A 17,214-nucleotide genomic window follows, 5' to 3' on the forward strand; every position below is an offset into this window, starting at 1 on the left:
GCAGCAGAGAGAGAGAAATGTGTCCACTTTCATAGCATGAAGAATGAAATGAAATAGAAGAGGACGACAGTCAGCAGAAAAAGCATGGCCGTGTCAGAGGCTGTAACTGTAGAAGGCAGGAATCAGAAAGGATTGGGGGAATGTGAAAGGACACAGCCCAGAGGGATGCACCACAATTGCCTCCTGCCAGGGAGACAGGGTAGTCGGAGAGTTAGGGAGTGCCAGCCCACAGGAGGTGGTGGATCCTGGCTTTAATTAGAGCACCTAACACAGGTGAAGTCCCATAAAAGCTTTACACTGTACCCCTGACACTCACTTACTGACATAGTCACATCTGAGAGCAGAGTAGGGCTAGAATGTAAGTGGACAGGATGAGGGGATGACGGGGGAAGAGAAAGGGCATAGAACAGCAGTATTCAGCAGCATCATTATGCATACAGAACAGGTGGTGTACCTGCTGTCCAGGTGGCTGAAGTCCAGCAGGTTGAACTCCCTGTTGTCCTGAGAGTGATAGATAGTGTCCACATCCTAAGAGAGAGGCGAAGTTGGGAGGGAGGGTGGGAGGGAGGGGAGAGAGAGAGAGGGAGCGAGAGAGATAGAAAGAGTCAGGTTACAAATATGATGGTCCCAACGATACTGACAGTATAACTCCATTGATTGAGTACGACATTAGGTTGATGTAATGCATATGTGGTATTCTTACCCACTGCACTTCCTCCTTACAGCCGATGCCATTATAGTCACACAGAGCTGCGTAGGTCTCAGAGAAACCACCTGAGAGAGAGAGAGAGAGAGAGAGAGAGAGAGGGCGAGGATGAGAAGAGAGGGATAGAGAAGAAAGAGAAACAAAGTTCATGTTGAGGTGAGATAAAGACAAGAGCTTGAAAGAACTTGAGTTAGAGAGATTAAAATGATTACTGATCAGATACAGTCATAGATTAGTTGGTTCTAAACATAATAATATATGCTACAGGTGAATTCAAAATGTGTCACTGACTCAATAAAGAGTGTGAGTTTGAGAGTGAGTGAGTGAGTGAGTGAGTGAGTGAGTGAGTGAGTGAGTGAGTGAGTGAGTGAGTGAGTGAGTGAGTGAGTGAGTGAGTGAGTAGGTGGCTCACCACAGGTTTTCTGAGTCTCTACAGATGATTCAGAGTTTGGTGAAAACTGGAGGACTCCATCAGAGACGTCCCCCTCTGCTCGACAGATGGTCGGACTGCGAGAGAAGGAGGGAGGGAAACAAGGAGGAAAGAGAAAGAAATAGAAAGATATTAACATCTCAGTCAGTGAACAAGCAATATGTATACAGTATACTGCATCTTATGCATGTTTGTGACTTGACTTTACTACTACATTAAATACACAGTATCCTTAATCAAGTTGTATAGTAGACCCAACTACTCTCCTGTCTGACTTAATCACTGACCCTAATCCTTACTTTAGCTCAATAGCCCTAACTAGTCTTTACTTTAACCTTCTGTAGTTCTTTTAACTACATTCTCTCTGTATCCTGTTAAATTATCTATTGGAAAACAGATATTTTGGAATATAATATACTGTAGATGAGTCTCAAAGGTCAATACTCAGTACAGAGTCAATCCTGATGATTCTGCAGCCAGGCTCTCTCTTCTTACAGACTACATAGCACGGTTCGAAGCAGTAGGGGATTTCACAAGTGAGACTTACGCATACATGGAGTTATTGAATATTCGTGAGAGGGCAACGTTGATATGGTTCATCATGTGATCAAGGTGGTCTTGTGACTGCAGTCTCAAGGAGTGGGTCGACTTGTCTGTGTCTATGACAACCTGAAAGGGGTGAGATGACCTCATTAAATTTAAGGCAGAGCTAAATGCAAATGATCATTGTGGTGGTTGTTTCTCAGTTGACAAAAATCGGTAAAGCTAAAACTAATTATGCCCAATAAACACTCTTAGGAATATTAATGCCGTTGAAACTCAGTACCCTCAAAGAGTTTTGGTAAACAAACATTTATCGAAAATGTGAAACGAGGCAGATGGTTGGTTGTGGGAATAAAACAGTTTCTCACCTGATGATCTGGATAAGTGTTCATTGCCCGAATCTCCAGGAAGTTGAAAGTAACCTCCACCTGAAATGATATTGATAGTTATTATAGTAATCAATATGACCAAGTCTTCCCTTTACTGAAAAATGTGAATGATAATCTTCCTCAGAAGCATCATCATACTCATCAACATCATACTCATCATCATCAAAAACAACACTATTAGTTTATTAAACGTCAACAATTGTGAATTACCTTGGTGGGGACTTTGACAGCAAATAGATACATTCGCCATGTTGCCAGAACCTATAAAGGGAAGAGATTAATTTTGCTGTCAGACAGAAGGAAATACAAAATGCAAATCATCATCGCAACAAATAACACAGCACAAACACCAATATAGGGGACCAACCATCATATCTGTTTACTCAAACATCACATTACTCAGTCTTGCCTAGACGTTACTTCCTAGCATTTTAAGACATTGTGATGGTGACATTTCATTACTTAAGGCAGTTATTTTCAATTGATTCTACTGTCAATGTGTCATAGCTTGAATTGATTTAGGAGGAAGGAGTTGAGGAGACACATGGGGAAACAGGAGAAAAAGGCAAAAATAAATCCAGTTTTATCCAGAGCAGGGGATTACCATTAAGTGGTTGGCGGGTGGGAAAGTGTGCATATATTCAAAGTCGAGTCTGAAGAAGTAATTAATCTCATTCATAATTTAAATGTCCTAATTAGCATACTCCGTCCACGCCTTTATTACACACACCCTGCATCCCCCCATCCTTCCCTCCATCCTTAAGTTTATACTTTGCCCTCTCCTTCCCAAATCTTAACCCAATTCCAGTAAGTTCTCATTTTCTTTAACACCTCTCTTCTCTCACCCCCTGCCATCCCTCCATTTCTTTCTCTATAGAAATCTGTTCTTTATTCCAATGAACTATCTTCTTAAGCCTCCCATCTCGCCATCCACCTCTCTGTGCATTGTACCCTCCCTCCCTCCCTCCCTGCCCCCGCCGCCCTCCTCTTCTCTCTCTCCTCCCCGTCTCTCTTGCCTTTCTTATTCGCTTGGAGGTTTATTTTCTTTTTCTGCTCTGTCACTTTCAATTCCTCAAGGTCTCTCTGTGCTGAATCGTTAATGGCACCCCACTGTGCGGCAGAGAGAGAGAGAGACAGAGAGAGAGAGACAGAGAGGCTAAGGAGAAAGACAGAGCGAGAGAGGGAGAGATGGAGACAACAGATTTCTCATGAATAAAGTCCTCATATTGGGCATCTCTCCATGCTATTCTTAGCTAAGTTAGCACATTGATGGTGGATCAAGCTGTATCTGATGAGACTGCCAGGACAGCTAGGCAGCCAGGGAGTAGACCCTGAGGTATGTCAGAGGAAAGACTCAATAAACCCCCTTTGAAACGAGGCCTTTTGAGAGCCCCTATTACAGAGATTGTTACTGATGTCAGAATGCCCTGACATGTTGGAAAACTCAGTTATATAAACCTGTTCTCTGATCAGAGGAGGAGAGAACACGTTTTGATGATGGTTGAGAGGCTCGGAGCAAGAGAGAGAGAGAGAGAGAGAGAGAGAGAGAGAGAGAGAGAGAGGGGGGGAGGAGAGAGAGAGAGAGAGAGAGAGAGAGAGAGAGAGAGAGAGAGAGAGAGAGAGAGAGAGAGAGAGAGAGCGAGAGAGAGAGAGAGAGAGAGAGGGGGAGGGAAAGGAGAGAGAGAGAGAGAGAGAGAGAGAGAGAGAGAGAGAGAGAGAGAGAGAGAGAGAGAGAGAAAAGAGAGAGAGAGAGAAAAGAGAGAGAGAGAAAGGAGACAGAGATGCAAAGCCTTTGTCATCAGACACAAAAGATAGGTGCGTAAACACGGGCATCAATAATGTAGGTCTTATGGTGGGCTTTGATTTGATTGAGTGTGAGGTTGAACACAGCCCGACATGGTATTCGCTCTCTTCAAATATCATTCACCATCTATTCAGATATCATTATTAATACCAATCAATGGATTGTTGATTTTGGTTAAGAGTATGTTTGTTTCGAAAATAAGTGTCAATCAAAATCAGGGGTAACATGTTGGATATTAGAATTGAATATGAACATCGGAGAAAGCAATACATCTAGAATTCTTCCCATAAAACATTTTTTAAATACACTTTTGTCTTTTGGACTGGTGGCTGGTCCTGTAATACTCCCACTGTACCACAGGAGGCTGCTGAGGGGAGGACGGCTCATAATAATGGCTGGAATGGAGTAAATGGAATGGTATCAAACACATGGAAACCATGGAAACCATGTGTTTGATGTATTCGATACCATTCCATTAATTCTGTTCCAGCCATTACTATGAGCCCGTCCTCCCCAATTAAGGTGCCACCGGCCACCTTTGCACTTTATACCATCTCAAGTAGTATCTAATAGAAGGTCATCTAATGTGACCTACGATCTAACCACTGAGGTTTGGGATGGAATGGTCACTTCTGAGTCTGTGTACATTATTCACAAAGCAGGATTGCCCTTTTCCGACCCAGGTGTATGGATTTTGCACTTGATTTAAAAGTCAAGAGCCCCATACCGAACACCGAATGAACCACTCATTTGTTTGGTACATTCAAGGTACTGTGTACCGAATTGAGAATCTAGGTTAGCGGACCTAATCAGAGACAGGGGTCTGAGCCTGCGGCTATGGAACCATGACCTGTTCACTGGACGTGCTACCTTGTCCCGGACCTGCTGTTTTCGACCCTCTCTCTCCCACTCCCTCTCCCTCCCTCTCTCCCTCCCTCTCTCGCCCTCTCTACCGCACCTGTTGTCTTGACCTCTGAATGCTCGGCTATGAAAAGCCAACTGACATTTACTCCTGAAGTGCTGACCTGTTGCACCCTCTACAACCACTGTGATTATTATTTGACCCTGCAGGTCATCTATGAACGTTTGAACATCTTGAAGAACGATCTGACCTTAATGGCCATGTCCTCTTATAATCTCCACCCGGGACAGCCAGAAGAGGACTGGCCACCCCTCAGAGCCTGGTTCCTTTCTAGATATCTTCCCAGGTTCCTGCCTTTCTAGGGAGTTTTTCCTAGCCACCGTGCTTCTACATCTGTATTGCTTGCTCTTTGGGGTTTTAGGCTGGGTTTCTGTATAAGCACTCTGTGATATCTGCTAATGTAAAAAGGGCTTTATAAATACACTTGATTGATTGATTGATTGAACTGTCCAATCACAACCTTGAAGAGAGGAAAAATATAACTTTGCCCCACGGTCTGTGAAATCTCATCAGACTCCTCAGTAGACGGTTCTCCAAGCTGCTCTGAGATGACCAATCAGAATCCGAATATCCGAGGGGAGATGACTTTGGCCGAGCCGGATCAGACAGCCAATGAGATACCTGTGTGATGAGATAGGGGGACTTTAACCTGGCTGTCTGAGACATACAGGGAGAATCTTAAAGAGGCAGAGGATTCGAGTCTTAAAGAGAATCTTTAGAGACGTGAGTGTCTGTGATGGGGGCTGCAGAGGTGCCCTTCCAGCCAAGAATGCACAGAGTCGAACACTCACAGTTCAAAGAGCCAGGCAGAGCCAGAGTGGGTCTGTGTGGAGGGAATGTGGGTAGGCAGGCTGGAAGGGAGGGGGATGGCTTGGCTTATATTAATCATCAAGCTCTGGGTCTGCACTTCAAACGAGACCTGCAACGCGTCACAGCGCTGCCTCTGGGAGACGAAGCCACATAGTTTGCCAGACCTAGGTCCGGTTTCCCAATAGCGATGGAACTTAGGCTTACGAGCGTTTTAACAATGCATCGTTCCTACAACGGACGAAGTTGTAACAAAATAGAACAAACAAAATAGAGCTCAATTGAATGAACATTACATTTATTTCAATATGTTTTAAACATAATAGGCATGTAGCCTATACTGTATTTATCTTTTAATGCAGTCTTTTGAAGCATCTTTTTATACTCCGTTTGTAACAATTGCAAAGACATTGGTAACTTTGTATTTGTAGTCAACTTCATTCTGAAGTTATCGGTGGTCACAGAGAGACAGATAAACATCTTGATTCTGTGTTCAGCGGGGATCTTACATTTACATTTTACTCATTTAAAAGATGCTATTATCCAAAGCGACTTACAGTTAGTGAGTGCATACATTTTCATACTGGCCCCCCGTGGGAAACGAACCCACAACCCTGGCGTTGCAAGCGCCATGCTCTACCAACTGAGCTACAGGAGTTTACATCATTTATACATAAGTATTCAGACCCTTTACTCAGTACTTTATTGAAGCACCTTTGGCAGCGATTACAGACTAGAGTCTTCTTGGGTATGATGCTACAAGCTTGGCACACCTGTATTTGGGGAGTTTCTCCCATTCTTCTATGCAGATCCTCTCAACCTCTGTCAGGTTGGATGGGGAGTGTCGCTGCACAGCTATTTTCAGGTCTCTCCAGAGATGTTCGATCGGGTTCAAGTCCGGGCTCTGGCTGGGCCACTCAAGGACATTCAGAGACTTGTCCCGAAGCCACTCCTGCATTGTCTTGGCTGTGTGCTTAGGGTCATTGTCCTGTTGGAAAGTGAACCTTGGCCCAGTCTGAGGTCCTGAGTGCTCTGGAGCAGGTTTTCATCAAGGATCTCTCTGTACTTTGCTCCGTTCATCTTTCCCTCGATCCTGACTAGATTGAACATCCCCACAACATGATGCTGCCACCACCATGCATGACCGTAGGGATGGTACAGGTTTCCTCCAGACATGACAGTTGGCATTCAGGCCAAATAGTTCAATCTTGGTTTCATCAGACCAGAGAATCTTGTTTCTCATGGTCTGAGAGTCCTTTAGGTACCTTTTAGCAAACTCCAAGCGGGTTGTCATGTGCCTTTTACTGAGGAGTGGCTTCCGTTTGGCCCCTCTACCATAAAGGCCTGATTGGTGGAGTGCTGCAGAGATGGTTGTCCTTCTGGAAGGTTCTCCCATCTTCACAGAGGAACTCTAGAGCTCTGTCAGGGTGACCATCGGGTTGTTGGTCACCTCCCTGACCAAGGCCCTTCTCGCCCGATTGCTCAGTTTTGCCGGGCGGCCAGCTCTAGGAAGACTCTTAGTGGTTCCAAACTTCTTCCATTTAAGAATGATGGAGGCCACTTTGTTCTTGTGGATCTTCAATGCTGCAGAGATCTTTTGGTACCCTTCCTGTGATCTGTGCCTTGACACCATCCTGTCTCGGAGCTCTACGGACAATTCCTTCGACCTCATGGCTTGGTTTTTGTTCTGACATGACTGTCAACTGTGGGACTTTATATAGACAGGTGTGTGCCTTTCCAAATCATGTCCAATCAATTGAATTTACCACAGGTGGACTCCAATCAAGTTGTACAAATATCTCAAGGATGATCAATAGAAACAGGATGCACCTGAGCTCAATTTCGAGTCTCATAGCAAAGATTCTACATACTTATGTAAAGAAGGTGTTTCTGTTTTTTGTTTTTTATAAATTTGCAAAAATTTCTAAAAACCTGTTTTTGCTTTGTCATTTTGGGGTATTGTGTGTAGATTGAAGAGGATAAAAAAAATCCATTTTAGAATAAAACTGTAACGTAACAAAAATTGGAAAAAGTCAAGGGGTCTGAATACTTTCCGAATGCACTATACGTAGCTTGTTTTTGGTCTCAGGTTCAGGAATGGCAGAAGAATTACAACATTTACCTGGAGCTAACTCTGCAAATAGCACTGCTGGGTGATTTGAAAAGTCATAGTCAATCGATCAATAATATAATAATAATGTTAGCAAAACATTTTATCTTTCATTTACAATCTGTAGAAACTATGAGAATAGAAAGGTTCAGGACTTTTGTGAAACATCACAGCACAGTTGAAAAAATATATGGCTAATAAAAATCTAAACTGGATGGTGTTCAGAGATAGATGGTAGGGGTTGAGGGGAGCTGAAGGGTAGGACTGAAAATAAAAAACAAAAACAAAAAAACAAGACAACTAATGTAAAATATACTGTATATACTAATGTAAAATGATGCTAATGTAAAATATATGTATATAGTATGTCAAAGCTGGAAGTAGAAGCCTAAGTATTGATGTCCATTAGTTTACTCCAATTAGGGGAGGGATGATAGGGTTTAGGTGAAAATAATAAATAAGGAAAATATATACAAATATATATATTTACCAAAAAATTGGAATTGGAAATGATGCCGACAATTACATTGATAGAAGCCACAATCTATCAGCAATATTTAAGCTGATCTGTCACGATCGTCGAAGGAGGAGGACCAAGGCGCAGCGTGATGAGCGAACATACTTTATTATCAATAGTGATAACAAGAACAAAACAACAAACGATAACGACACGTGAAGTCCTTGGCTACAAAATACAACCAACACGGAACAAGATCCCACAACTACTGTGGGAAAACAGCCTGTTTAAATGTGGTTCCCAATCAGAGACAACCAGCAACAGCTGACACTCGTTGCCTCTGATTGAGAACCACTCTGGCCAACATAGAAATAGAACAACTAGATAATTCACATAGAACACAAACACATAGAATTTACACACCCTGGCTCAACATATAGAGTCCCCAGAGCCAGGGTGTGACAGTACCCCCCCAAAGGCGCGGACTGCGACCGCGCCTCAACATAAACCAAACAGGGGAGGGCTGAGTGGGCATTCCTCCTCGGAGGCGGTTCCGGCTCCGGGCTTGACCACCACCCTTCAACCATCCCCTCGTAGCGCCCCTGGTCCGGTCTGGCCCCGCTGGCTGGAGCTGGACTGGACATCGTAGGAGCAGATTGCTTAGGCTCCGGTGTGGAGCAGCTGACCGGTACCTGACCAGGCACCGGTGACCAAGGCACGGGTTGTGCCGGACTGACGATGCGCACCCCTGGCTTGGTGCGTGGAGCAGGAACGGGCCGGACCGGGCTGACGATGCGCACCCCTGGCTTGGTGCGTGGAGCAGGAACGGGCCGTACCGGGCTGACGACTCGCACCCCTGGCTTGGTGCGAGTGGCAGGAACAGGCCGGGCTGGGCTGGCGACGCGCACCATAGGCTTGGTGCGAGTGGCAGGAACAGGCCGGGCCGGGCTGGCGACGCGCACCGTAGGCTTGGTGCGAGTGGCAGGAACAGGCCGGGCCGGGCTGGCGACGCGCACCGTAGGCTTGGTGCGAGTGGCAGGAACAGGCCGAGCCGGGCTGGCGACGCGCACCGTAGGCTTGGTGCGAGTGGCAGGAACAGGCCGGGCCGGGCTGGCGACGCGCACCATTAGCTTGGTGCGGGGAGCAGGAACAGGCCGGGCCGGGCTGGCGACGCGCACCATTAGCTTGGTGCGGGGAGCAGGAACAGGCCGGGCCGGGCTGGTGACGCGCACCGTAGGCTTGGTGCGAGTGGCAGGAACAGGCCGGGCCGGGCTGGCGACGCGCACCATTAGCTTGGTGCGGGGAGCAGGAACAGGCCGGGCCGGGCTGGCGACGTGCACCATTAGCTTGGTGCGGGGAGCAGGAACAGGCCGGGCCGGGCTGGCGACGCGCACCATTAGCTTGGTGCGGGGAGCAGGAACAGGCCGGGCCGGGCTGGCGACGCACACCATTGGCTTGGTGCGGGGAGCAGGAACAGGCCGGGCCGGGCTGGCGACGCGCACCATTGGCTTGGTGCGGGGAGCAGGAACAGGCCGGGCCGGGCTGGCGACGCGCACCGTAGGCTTGGTGCGAGGGGCAGGAACAGGCCGGGCCGGGCTGGCGACGCGCACCATCAACTTAGTGCGGGGAGCAGGAACGGGCCGGACCGGACTGGTGACGCACACCACTTGCTTGGTGTGAGGAGCGGGACTGGGTTTCTTCATAACCCTCCGCTCCCTCAGCTGCCTACACAGTTCCTCTCGCCGTGCCTCTACTCTCACCTTCTCCCTTATCGCCTCCAGTAGCTCCACCCTCTGAACCACTAACTCCTGCTCCCTCTGGACCAATAGCCCCCTTAACCTGGTGGCCTCCTCACCCAACCTCCCAATACGCCCTGTAGCTGCCTCCTGCTGCCCCGTCGCCCATGCCGTGTGCCCCCCCTAAACATTTTTTGGGGTTGCCTCTCGTCCTTCCGACGACGACACTGTTTACGCCGTTGCTCCTCTCTCCGTCGCGCCTCCACCGTCTCCTTCCACGGACGGCGATCCATCCCGGCCTGGATTTCCTCCCAGGTCCAGGACCCCTGCCCGTCCAATATCTGCTCCCACGTCCAGGCTGCCTGCTCCTGGACACGCTGCTTGGTCCTGGTATGGTGGGATCTTCTGTCACGATCGTCGAAGGAGGAGGACCAAGGCGCAGCGTGATGAGCGAACATACTTTATTATCAATAGTGATAACAAGAACAAAACAACAAACGATAACGACACGTGAAGTCCTTGGCTACAAAATACAACCAACACGGAACAAGATCCCACAACTACTGTGGGAAAACAGCCTGTTTAAATGTGGTTCCCAATCAGAGACAACCAGCAACAGCTGACACTCGTTGCCTCTGATTGAGAACCACTCTGGCCAACATAGAAATAGAACAACTAGATAATTCACATAGAACACAAACACATAGAATTTACACACCCTGGCTCAACATATAGAGTCCCCAGAGCCAGGGTGTGACATGATCTACCCCCTAAAAAATTTTTTGAAAAGAAAGGAGAGCAGGGCTTATAAATTATTTTATTGATTATAATCTGGGGTGACACCCATATCGTAGACCCCTGTCAGTTAGGTTGACCGATATCTGATCTGTTTTTGTAAACTCAACCAAGTTAATCCAGATGATACACGTTTGGGGGGCAACTGCTAGCAACAACATTGAGTGGAGATTTTGAACAGTGTGCATTCACGGGTAGGTAATCAGAGCCTGTTGAGCCTCTACCCATTCTAATCTTGGACACCCAGTGCTTCGGTCTACGAGAGATTACAACCTTGTGACAGTTGGTACTGAATCGGATGCAGCTGAGAAGAAACAAAACACTAAATTGGTGAATTTAGTGGAAACTTGCCCATTTGTAACAAACATGGTAACAAGCATTTGTTGTTACACCTCTGTAATTACAGACTGCAATTACCATCAGTTACATGTTGTCATTACAGTGTAACTATGAGTTTTTACAATTACCTACAATACTTGTTACAGTGTAATTACACAGGTAATTACGCTGTAATAAGTACCCCTAAAAAAAATTCCAAAATACAAAAACAATGTGATGGACCATGTATATACAAACATCCGTGACGCATACAAAGCAATCCCCCGCCCCCACTTCGGCCAATCAGATCACGTCTCTCTGTTCCTACTCCCCGCCTACAAGCAGCAAATCAAGAAGGAGCCACCAACACAGAGAATAGTTTGGCGCTGGACAGAGGAGGCAGACTCAATGCTGCAGGAGTGTTTTGAGAATACTGATTGGAATATGTTCAAAGACTCATCAACTCAGGACTCATCCATCAACATTGAGGAATATACTGTACAACATCAGTCACAGGCTTCATTAAGACATGTGTTGATGATGTTGTACCCACAATAACAATACGGACATACCCTAACCAAAACCTTGGATGAACGGAGATATCCGTACCATGCTTAGAGCCCGTACCGCAGCATTCAATGTTAGCAGAACGAACGAGCTCCGCAAATCCATTAGGGACATCCAGGAAGATTCTCACTGCTCCGGATGACCAGGTGCTTTCGATCTCCGAGGCTATGAGGAAAACTCTCAAAAGAGTGAATACTCACAAAGGCGCTGGCCCAGATAGCATCCCTGGCCGCATCCTCAAAGTGTGCTGACCAGCTGACGGGCATCTTCTCTGACATTTTCAACCTGTCCCAGTCACCAGGCTGTAGTTCCCACCTGCTTCAAGGAGACCACCATCGTCCCAGTGCCCAAGAAAAACACGGTGACATGCCCAAATGACTATCGCCCTGTCACACTCACCCCGGTCATCATGAAGTGCTTTGAGAGGCTGGTCAACAACACCTCCTCCACACTGACTCCTAACAGAGGGGCCCACCAGGGGTGTGTCTTCAGCCCTCTACTGTACTCACTGTTCACCCACGACTGAGTGGCTTTTTTTTTTTTTTTTTTTGGGGGGGGGGGGATAGATCAGCTTAATATTGCAGATAGATTGTATCTTCTATTAATGTAATTGTCTGCATCACTTCCAATCCCCCATGTTTTTTTTATTTTTTATATATATATTCCCCTTTATTACTTTTCAACCCCACCATTCTTTCCCTACTTGGAGTAAATTAGTGAACAACAACGCCCAGGCCTCTACTTCCGGTCTATACTTACTATCTACACCTTATGGACAGAGTTAATTTTACAATAATTCTATATATATATATATATATATATATATATTTTTTTTTTTTTGCTCCTGAACTTCTTCTACTCTCAACCTCTCCGATCATTTTCATGATGTCCATCCGGTTTGCTTCTAAATGCCATATCTTTCTAACTGTGCTCTTTCCCAAAAGCTCCCAACATACAACCTATATACTTATTATGGACACAGTATGCTTACATTATTAGCTATCTTTGTTATTATTTGTTGTTATTTGTTATTAGTCCCATCCTTCAACTCTATTCAATACCTCCCATCTATCTCTTAACACCATCCATATAGGATTTCTATTTGCCATATATATTTCAACCGTACTGTGATGTTTTACAAAAGTTCTGAACCTTTCTATTCTCATTGCTTCTACAGATTGTGAATTAAAAATAAACATTTTTGCTAAAAGTATTATTATATTATTGATTGATTGACTATGACTTTTCAGATCACCCAGTAATGCTATCTGCAAGGTTAGTTCCAGGTAAATATTGCAATCCTTTAGCCATTCCTGGACCTGTGTCCAAAAACAAGCTACAAATGGACAGAGCCAAAACAAATGATCTAATGATTCTATCTCTTCACAGCAAAATCTGCAGAGCTGGGAAGATTGTATCCCCCATATAAATAACATTCTATTGGTAGCAAGAATTTTATATAATAATTTAAATTGAAAGATTCTAATTTTTGAATCCGGTGTCGTTTTTGCGTGTCAGTTCATAAACACTATGCCATGGGATCGGTACGTCAAAGATCTCTTCCCAACTATTTTGCAATCTATATGGGACGGCTGTCAATCCTTTGGTCCTTAAGTGAAACTGATATACTTTTTTATTTATCACAGTTTTCCTTAACCAATTATGTTCTTTAATGCAAGGCCGACAGACAAGTTCCTTACTTTCTCCCCCCTTCAACTTTCCTCTTCCACTTTTGCGGTAAGGCTGCAATTATTTGGTTGTAATTTTGGATAGAGCAGACATTTCCATATGTTTTTGTTAGCTGCATGTGCGACATAACTCCACCAGTCCTACCGATGATATCATTTACGAAGATTATACCTTTTTTAAACATTCTGTCAGAAAATAAAGGTTTTTTGTCAATTAGTATATTTGAATTTAACCACAATATTTGTTGCATTATTTGTTCTGTCGTTTCTGGAGGATTAAATTGAAATTGCAACCAACTTTCTATGGCTTGTTTTAGAAATAGTGACATTTGGGAGATTATTTCCTTTTCAAATAACTGAAAGTGAGAGGTTGTAATCTGAATAAAGGGAAAAAGGCCTTTCTTGAACAGTGGGTGAGACAATCTTACTAATTTGCTTGAGAACCAGTTCGGATTTAAGTATAACTTTTGGATGACTGAAGATTTTAGTGATAGGTCTAATGCTTTAATATTTAATAATTTCTGTCCTCCGAATTCATATTCATTATATAAATATGCTCTTTTAATTTTGTCTGGCTTGCCGTTCCAAATAAAATTGAATCTTTTTTTCTCATATAATTTAAAAAACTGTTTGCTAGGCGTAGGCAAGACCATAAGCAAATAGGTAAACTGGGATAGTACTAAAGAGTTAATCAGGGTGATTTTTCCACAAATTGACAGGTATTTTCCTTTCCATGGTAGTAAGATCTTATCTATTTTTGCTAACTTTCTATTAAAATGTATTGAAGTGAGATCATTTATTTCCTTTGGGATATGTATTCCGAGTATATCCACATCACCATCAGACCATTTTATTGGTAAACTACATGGTAATGTAAAAATTGTATTGTCCAATACGTAATATAGTACATTTGTCATAATTTGGTTTTAATCCAGAGAGGTTAGAAAATGTATCTAGATCCTCTATGAGGCTGTGGAGGGATTCTAGTTGTGGATCTAAAAGAAAACATGAATCATCTGCGTACAATGACACATTTGTTTTTAAGCCCTGTATTTCTAATCCTCTGATATTATTATTGGATCTGATTTTAATAGCTAACATCTCGATGGCCACAATAAATAGATATGCCGATAGTGGACAACCTTGTTTCACTCCTCTTGACAGTTTAAAACTTTCTGAGAAATAGCCATTATTTACTATTTTACACCTAGGGTTACTATACATGATTTTGACCCATTTTATAAGAGATTCTCCAAAACTGAGTGGCTTTGCATAACACCAACTCCATCATCAAGTTCTGACGACACCCCGGTTGTAGGCCTGATAACCAACAACGACGGGTCAGCCTATCGGGAGGAGGTAAGTGAACTGGAATTGTGATGCCAGGACAACAACCTCGCCCTCAACGCCAGCAAAACAAAGGAGTTGATTGTTGACTTCAGGAAGCAGAGGAAACATGCCCCGATCCACATCAATGGAACTGCAATATAGAAAGTCAGCAGTTTTAAGTTCCTCGGCATCCACATCACTGAGAACTTGACCAACAACACCAACACACTTGTCAATAGGGTGCAACAGCGTCTCTACTTCCTAAGACGGCTGAAGAAATTTGTGTCCTCCAAATACTACCACTGCACCATCGAGAGCGTCCTGACACGTTGCATCACGGCCTGGTACGGGAATTGCTCCATCCACAACCACAAGGCCCTCCAGTGGGTGGTGAAGATGGCCCATTACATCACTGGGACCGAGCTCCCACCCATCCAGGACATCTTCTCGAAACGGTGCCTAAGGAAGGCCCGCCGCATCATCAAGGACCCCACACCCCCAGCCACGAGCGGTTCACTTCCTTACCGTCAGGCTCAGAGACAGTTTCTATCTACAAGCTATCAGACTGCTGACCACCTACACTGACTCTCCACACCTTAGCACACATGCACTCACTCATGCACACACCCACACAGATATACACTCATCCACACACACATACACACACACATATCTACATTCATGCTACACACACATCACAACTGCTGCTACCTAACGCTTATTATGATTGCAAAATACTGCAGAATTTAAGCACATGCCCCCCAATCACCCCTTTCCTAAAACATGTCAATATTGGACTATAAATTGTGCCTTTGTCAGGCGTGCGGTAGGTGTAATAGTGGAATCAAACGCAGGACTCAGAACGATATTCCCAAAGGCTTGTATATTAGGCCAAACCAAGGCAAATGGAAACTTTGCCCGGAGGCAACAAATACGCACGAAGGCGAAAAGAAACTGCGCACAAACAGGTGCGACAAAATAGTAACCGCGCACAAACAGGTGCGACAAAATAGTAACCACGCACAAACAGGTGCGGAAATACTCCAGTATAATGGAGAGAAGCTCAACCGAGCAAATACACACAACTGACGGAAATCAATTACACACAACACTAGACAAACACAACGAGAAACTTATAGGACACTAATTAAGCCAAAACAGAAACAGGTGTGAAAAACAAACAGACCAAAGCAAACGAACAAGAAACAAACAGCGGTGGCAGCTAGAATTCCGGAGACGACGAACGCCGAAACCTGCCCGAACAAGGGAGAGAGGCAGCCTCGGCCGAAACCGTGACAGTACCCCCCCCTTGACGCGCGGCTCCAGACGTGCGCCGACTCCGGCCTCGGGGACGACCAGGAGGACGCGGCGCAGGGCGCGTCGGATGCCCCCGATGGAATTCCGTCAGGAGCGACGGGTCCAAAACGTCTCTCCTCGGCACCCAGCACCGCTCCTCCGGGCCGTACCCCTCCCACTCCACTAGATACTGGAGACCCCCCCATCCGACGTCTCGAATCCAAGATGGATCTCACGGAGTACGCCGGTGCCCCCTCGATGTCCAACGGGGGCGGAGGAGTCTCCAAGATCTCATCTTCTTGGAGTGGGCCCGCTACCACCGGCCTGAGAAGGGACACATGGAACGAGGGGTTAATACACTTATACTCCACAGGTAACATTAACCTATAACATACCTCGTTCAACCTTCTCAGGACTTTAAATGGCCCCTACAAACCGCCGACCCAGTTTCCGACAGGGCAGGCGGAGGGGCAGGTTTCTGGTAGAGAGCCAGACTCGATCACCAGGTGCGTACACCGGTGCCTCACTGCGGTGGAGATCAGCGCTCGCCTTCTGACGTCGGAGGGCCCGCTGCAGGTGGACGTGTGCAGCGTTCCAAGTCTCCTCCGAGCGCCGCGCCCACTCATCCACCGCAGGAGCCTCGATCTGGCTCTGCTGCCAGGGTGCCAGAACCGGCTGGTAACCTAACACACATTGAAATGGAGTTAGGTTAGTGGAGGAATGGCGTAGGGAATTCTGGGCCATCTCGGCCCAGGGAACGTACTCGACCACTCCTCCGGCCGGTCCCGGCAGTATGTTCTGAGAAACCTACCCACATCCTGGTTTACGCGTTCCACCTGCCCATTACTCTCCGGGTGGTAACCCGAGGTGAGGCTTACCGAGACCCCCAACCGCTCCATAAACGCTCTCCAGACTCTGGAGGTGAATTGGGGACCCCGATCAGCCACAATGTCCTCGGGTACCCCGTAGTGCCGGAACACATGGGTAAACAGTGCCTCGGCAGTTTGTAGGGCAGTAGGAAGACCCGGCATGGGGAGCAAACGACAGGCCTTAGAGAACCGGGTCCACCACGACCAGGATGGTAGTATTCCCTTGGGAGAGGGGAAGGTCTGTTATAAAGTCCACTGAGAGGTGGGACCATGGTCGTTGTGGAACGGGCAGGGGTAGCAACTTACCCCTAGGTAGATGTCTAGGCGCCTTACACTGGGCGCAAACCGAGCAGGAGGAAACATAAACCCTCACATCCCTTGCCAACGTGGGCCACCAGTACTTGGCACTAAGACAGTGCACTGTCCGGCCGATACCCGGATGTCCAGA

At 46.0% G+C, this 17,214-nt stretch overlaps 1 protein-coding gene across 5 annotated transcripts in view; it reads right to left on the reverse strand.

Moving 5' to 3' along the window:
- LOC121581117 (capping protein, Arp2/3 and myosin-I linker protein 3) overlaps window positions 1-17,214 on the reverse strand; it is a 63,304-nt gene that overhangs the window by 29,889 nt on the left and 16,201 nt on the right. For 4 of the 5 annotated variants that reach the window (XM_041896508.2, XM_041896510.2, XM_041896506.2 and 1 more), the window contains exons 4-9: window positions 2,279-2,329; window positions 2,048-2,107; window positions 1,684-1,805; window positions 1,119-1,213; window positions 704-774; window positions 455-528 (exon numbers count right to left, since the gene is read on the reverse strand). In XM_041896508.2, the coding sequence (XP_041752442.1) occupies window positions 455-528; window positions 704-774; window positions 1,119-1,213; window positions 1,684-1,805; window positions 2,048-2,107; window positions 2,279-2,329 (473 nt within the window). The remainder of the gene's footprint in view (window positions 1-454; window positions 529-703; window positions 775-1,118; window positions 1,214-1,683; window positions 1,806-2,047; window positions 2,108-2,278; window positions 2,330-17,214) is intronic. The other variant, XM_041896509.2, reaches the window with a different exon arrangement.

Source organism: Coregonus clupeaformis, chromosome 14 (genome assembly GCF_020615455.1).
Source record: "Coregonus clupeaformis isolate EN_2021a chromosome 14, ASM2061545v1, whole genome shotgun sequence".
In the NCBI taxonomy this organism is placed as follows: domain Eukaryota; kingdom Metazoa; phylum Chordata; class Actinopteri; order Salmoniformes; family Salmonidae; genus Coregonus; species Coregonus clupeaformis.